Here is a 5,715-nt window from a genome sequence, read left to right as displayed (position 1 = left end):
CTTGACATCAAATTCAATGCTCTTTCCACACTCCAAACTTTCACCCTTATTCTTTGGACTTATTTCGGAGAACAATTGTTTATTCTCAGGTTTGGCTAAAGTTCAACTAAAAATAAGGATTTTTATTTGAAACATTTTTTTTAAAAAGGTGTCAATGGAAAGCTGCCTTTTGACAGGCTCCTCTAATTAAGCTTAAGATAACACATGGTTTATTACTCTGGTCTCTGGGTTCACAGAAAGATATTATCCCAAATAATGAAATGCTGACAAATTCTTATAATTCTTAGGGTCCTTTGGCACATACTCAGGTCTATTCATCTTGTTTCCATTTTTCTCATCTTATATAGTCAAGGAAGTGGAGCTAAAAAGAAAATGTAACCTTCAGAAAAGGAAATAGCACTTGATCAATCAGTTGGCATATATAGAATATGACCTTGTCCTTATCCTTGCCCTCAAATATCTTTTTGTTTTGTTTTTGCAGGTCAATGAGGGTTAAGTGACTTGCCCAGGGTCACACAGCTAGTAAGTGTCAAGTGCCTGAGGTTGGATTTGAACTCAGGTCCTTCTGAATCCAGGGCTGGTGCTTTATCCACTGCACCACCTAGCTGACCTCCTGCCCTCAAATATCTTATAGACAAATTGATGAGGCAAGACATTAATCTTGAAACAACATTAAAAAAAATACAACAGAGTATATAATTATTTGCTAAATTTTGTAGCCCTGAAGATAGAGAAAGGAGACATTGGTGAGGGTAGAAGTATGATTTAAGGTAAAAAATTCTGGACCTAAGTCCTGGCTCTGACACTAGGTATATGAAATTGGGCCAGTCACATCATCCCTCTTGGTCTGTTTTCCATTATTATTATTATTATTATTATTATTATTATTATTATTATTATTTTGCAGGGCAATGAGGGTTAAGTGACTTGCCCAGTGTCACACAGCTAGTAAGTGTCAAGTGTCTGAGGCTGGATTTGAATTCAAGTCCTCCTAAATCCAGGTCTGGTGCTTTATCCATTGCCCACCTAGCTGCCCCCTCCTTTTCTATTTTGACAATTTTTCTAATTGAAAGGGTGGCCAAAACCAAAACCAAATATGAAATCTACATGCTATGGAAACACTAAGAAAGCCACCCATGGAGAAAAGACATTTTTCTTGGCTTTTTTATGGTTTTAGCAATGTCTTTCCCTGAATCTAATTTGCATATGAGTAACAGGAGGTTTTTTTTTAATGGTGGCTGGGAAACACTAGCCCCTAAAACTGTTTTGTGACTATTGGACAAATGTATGTTGCCTAGTTATGCACAGACAGGGCATGGAAATTCTACTGATAAATGAAAATATTTTGAAATCGGGCATGGGAACGAAAAGGTGACATGCTCAGAAAAGGCCAAATTTGTCCCCAGATTCACCTTATGACATGTAAACCCCCAAAACACACCTCCACGGAAAAAGGTACCTGCCTCAGAGGTTGGTTTAAATCCCCAGGAACTCCAAATTAGGATAAGCCCATCCACGTACCTCCCCGAGGAGGAGATTATTATAATGAGACTGATAATCAGTTTATCCATACTATCAAAATAACTGTCTTTCTTTCCTTATTTGAGAGATACTTTTCTACTTTTCTGGTTTTCTCCCTGTGTTCACTCACAGTATTGCAATAAAACTTGGGAAACTGAGTCACTGAGTCTTGTAATCCTTTTGGGAGGACTCATGATCAATTTGACCCTAAATCCATCCCACATCAGATGGATTTTTAAAAGACCTCGTACTGGTGGGGAGATGAGTTGAGATTTAAAAGGAGCTAGTGATATTTATTTATTTATTTATTTATTTATTTATTTATTTATTTATTTATTTATTTATTTATTTATTTAATTTTTTTTTAGTGAGGCAGTTGGGGTTAAGTGACTTGCCCAGGGTCACACAGCTAGTAAGTGTTAAGTGTCTGAGGCCAGATTTGAACTCAGGTCCTCCTGACTCCAGGGCTGGTGCCACTGCACCACCTAGCTGCCCCTGGAGCTAGTGATTCTAAGAAGTGGGGATGAGGAGAGAGTTCATCCTGGGCATGGGAATAGCCAATGTAAGGAGCAGAGATAGGACACAGAAGGTCTTGTGTGAGGAATAGCAAGAAGACCAATTTGGCTGGAAGGAAGAGCATTATTTGGGATAATATCTTTCTGTGAACCCAGAGACTAGAATAATAAACCATGTGTTATCTTAGGCTTAATTAGAGGATCCCGTCAAAAGGCAGCCTTCCATTGACACTCACCTTTTAAAAGGGAAGAGGTAGGTTGGGACTTGACTGTGAAAGGCTTAAAAAAAAATGATGTTATATTTGATCCTAAGGGCAATAAGGAGACACTGGAGTTTATTGTATATGGGAGGATTATGATTAGGCCTGTGTTTTAGGAAAACTCATTAGGCAACTTCATGGAGTACAGGTGGGGAGACAGTTGAGCTAGGAAGACCCATTGAGAGGTTATTGTAATAATCCGAGAGAGATGAGTTGATGAAGACTTGGACTGGGGTGGTTGTGGCAAGAGTGGAGAAAGAGAAGGAGAATAGACAAGACTCAGTAACTCAGGGGCAGCTAGGTGGCGCAGTGGATAGAGAACTGGCTCTGGATTCAGGAGGTCCTGAGTTCAAATCTGGCCTCAGACACTTGACAATTACTAGCTATGTGACCCTGGGCAAATCACTTAACCCCAATTGCCCCACCAAAAAAAAAAAAAGACCCAGTAACTCAGATACTGGAGGAGTCAACAATGTGCTGAGGGAGGAATCGACTTTGAGGTAACAACCTCAGGTAAACAGAAGAATGATGAGAAAAATGAAGGGGATGCAGAGAGAAACTGTGTAGGGCAAAATTGTTTCAGACATTCCAGGTGACATTTCCTGAGGTAGGTAGTAGGGTGGAGGAGGCAATGTGTACACAATTTGGTGCTGCACGTTCTTGGGGTTGTCATGCAGAAGGAGAAGACATTGTCTTCTCATTACCCATACTGCCAGACTTGGCTGATGTGTTACTTGCTTTAGCTGAACTGCCTTTCTTTTGTTTTCTTTTTATTTTTGTTTGCAGGAATGGCTTTCTGGGGAGAAAAAGGAAGAGGAATATATTTGGTAATGATGATGAGGTAAAAACAAATGATACCAATAAGCATTTTAAAATAATATTTTATTTTTTCCAACTATATGTGAAGACAATTTTTTGTTTGTTTGGGGTTTTTTGTGGGGCAATTGGGGTTAAGTGACTTGCCCAGGGTCACACAGCCAGTAAGTATTAAGTGTCTGGGGGCAGATTTGAACTCAGGTCCTCCTGAATGCAGGGCCGGTGCTCTATCCACTTCGCCACCTAGCTGCCCTGAAGACAATTTTTAACTTTCAATTTTATAAGATTTTTGAGTTCCAAAATTTTCTCCCTCCCTTTCTCCCCTCCCTCCTCCCTAAGACAATAAGCAATTTGATATAGGTTCTATATGTACAATCATGTAAAACATTTCTGCATTCATCTTTTTTGTGAAAGAAGAAACAGAATGAAAGGAAAAAATTATGAAAAAAACAAAGGAAGTGTAAATAGTATGCTCAGATCTGCATTCAGTCGCCATCATTTCTTTCTCTGGATGTGGATAGCATCTTTTGTCATGAATCCTTAGGAATTGTCTTGGGTCATTGTATTGCTGAGGAGAGCTAAGTCAATCATAGTTGATCATCGAACATTATTTTTTTTTTAAAGATCACCCTGTTCCTGTGTTCCAGGAGCTCATTATGCTCCTTATACTACAAAGCAGATGGAACTTTGTGTCCCACGTGGTTAAAAATGAAAGCTCGGCATCCCAGACTTTCCCTCTGATTCCCTCTGGAATGTGTGGGGGGCTCCATTAACGTGGGTTGGAGCCCGAGATCAGGCCATGTAGTTTAGTGACCATGAATCAGCTGTATCACCTCTCTGATCTCATGACTTCATAAGTAATAGTACAGGGCTGAATAATGGGAAGCTGTGTGACAGTGGCTAATTTGCTGGGCTTTAAGTTAAGATGACTCTTTCTATTCCTAATGTTTGGTAATTCTGTCTGGATCATTCTTTAGCTCCTACCACATCTGTCTTTGTACTATGCTTATTGTTTATTTCATATACACCTGTTAGACCGTAAATCCCTTTAGGATATCTTTGTATCCTCACCCAGTACAGTGCCTGGTACCCACCAGACACTTAAATTGGGCATCATTACAAGAGGCACAGTGTCTAGGATAGGGAAATGATGATCCTACTGTACTCTGCTTTGGTCAGATGACATCTAGAATATTATGTTCAACTCTGGGTACTAAATTTTAGGAAACACATAAACTCTAGAAAGTATCAAGAGGAGACTACAGGAAGCCTGAATGTGTACAAGTGATAGAAAAAGAGTAAAGAGGTATATTAGAGTAAAGAAGTATATTTTTGCTAGTTCTTGAAAATGATTTCCTTTCATTTCAAGTTTCTTGAGGCTTAAAGACCTCCGCTTCACCTAACCCAACCCTGGCCTGCTTATGGCAGCAAGTGGGGATCCCATAAGCTGTTACACATACTCCAAAGAAAACAAAGTCCAAGAGTTACCTCAATACTTCTGAAATCCCAGAATGATGAAGTTCCTCCTATGCCCACCCCTCTGTCTCCTCTGCACAGCTTATCCCGAAATAACCTTCAGGCCTGGTGCCAGAGACTCAGTATCAGTAAAAATGGCTGGGACACCCCCAGCACGGAAGAAAAGGCCCAGTGGATAAACATCAAAATGGAAACTTCAGTTGAGGAAGATTGTCCAGGTGAAAGGTGGCTAAAGCAGCAGAGACACTGACAAATAAGAAAAAGAAAAGAGAGGTAACAAAGACTCCTCTAGTCCAGACAGCCAAAATAGCAGCATGGGGCAGACTCATGGCAACAGTGAAGTCCAAGGTGATGTGTAGTACATGGTGAAGCTTTTCCTAATGATGTCCCTGGTTTAGTTCCTTTGAAATTCCATGGTGGACAGACCTGGGTGCCTGAAAATGACATACTGATCCCTCTCTTGTTATTGCCCACCTGCTCTTTTCCACCCCCAGAAGTAGAAGACAATTGGTTGTGCCCCAAATGTGTCTTCAGGAACAAAATCCTGATGGAAAATTTTCTGTGACTGTAAAGGACCAAGGCTACAAGACTGTTTTTTACTTCCTCAAGATACTGACTTTAAAATGTGACTTTCCTTCCACTGAGAGTTTCTTTCCCAGTTAGTCATTGGCATAGCTCCTGTTTTCATTGGGAAAGTTTCCATCCACCCAAGTTTTTGGTAAGGATAGAAAACTTACAAGTCAACAAAGTAGGAAGGACCTGACCAAGTCCACATATCATATGGTTTTGGTCAGCAGCTGAGGATAAGTAAAACTGAAAATCTTAGAAACAAATAAAATTTAACTCTATTCACCATTGCTTGCCTATCTTTTGTCTCCTTGTGCCAACCCCCAGGACTTATACGGCTATGAATTCCTTAAAAAACAACAACAATAAAAAACCCAACCTACTCTGCAAATAATAAAAACAAAACAAAACCCCACTCTGCAAAATCAAAGGTACTCTTTGGATTAGCTAAGAAAATTACTAGGGCAGCTAGGTGGTACAGTGAATACAGCACCAGCCCTGGATTCAGGTGGACCTGAGTTCAAATCCAACCTCAGACACTTGACATTTACTAGCTGTGT

The 5,715-nt window shown here is 40.0% G+C and overlaps 1 protein-coding gene across 1 annotated transcript; it reads left to right on the top strand.

Annotated features, from left to right (window-relative positions):
* Positions 1–1,357: 1,357 nt before the first annotated feature.
* On the top strand, positions 1,358–5,153 carry LOC122732003 (developmental pluripotency-associated protein 4-like). Its single transcript, XM_043972217.1, is given in 4 exon segments — positions 1,358–1,371; positions 4,541–4,809; positions 4,812–4,938; positions 4,940–5,153. Coding segments are annotated over 4 exon segments (624 nt in total).
* The last annotated feature ends 562 nt before the right edge of the window (positions 5,154–5,715 follow it).

The sequence above is a fragment of the Dromiciops gliroides genome, chromosome 6, assembly GCF_019393635.1.
Source record: "Dromiciops gliroides isolate mDroGli1 chromosome 6, mDroGli1.pri, whole genome shotgun sequence".
Lineage (NCBI taxonomy): Eukaryota > Metazoa > Chordata > Mammalia > Microbiotheria > Microbiotheriidae > Dromiciops > Dromiciops gliroides.
The sequence above is the reverse complement of the archived record's forward strand: the minus strand, read 5'-3'. Positions and strand labels throughout refer to the sequence as shown.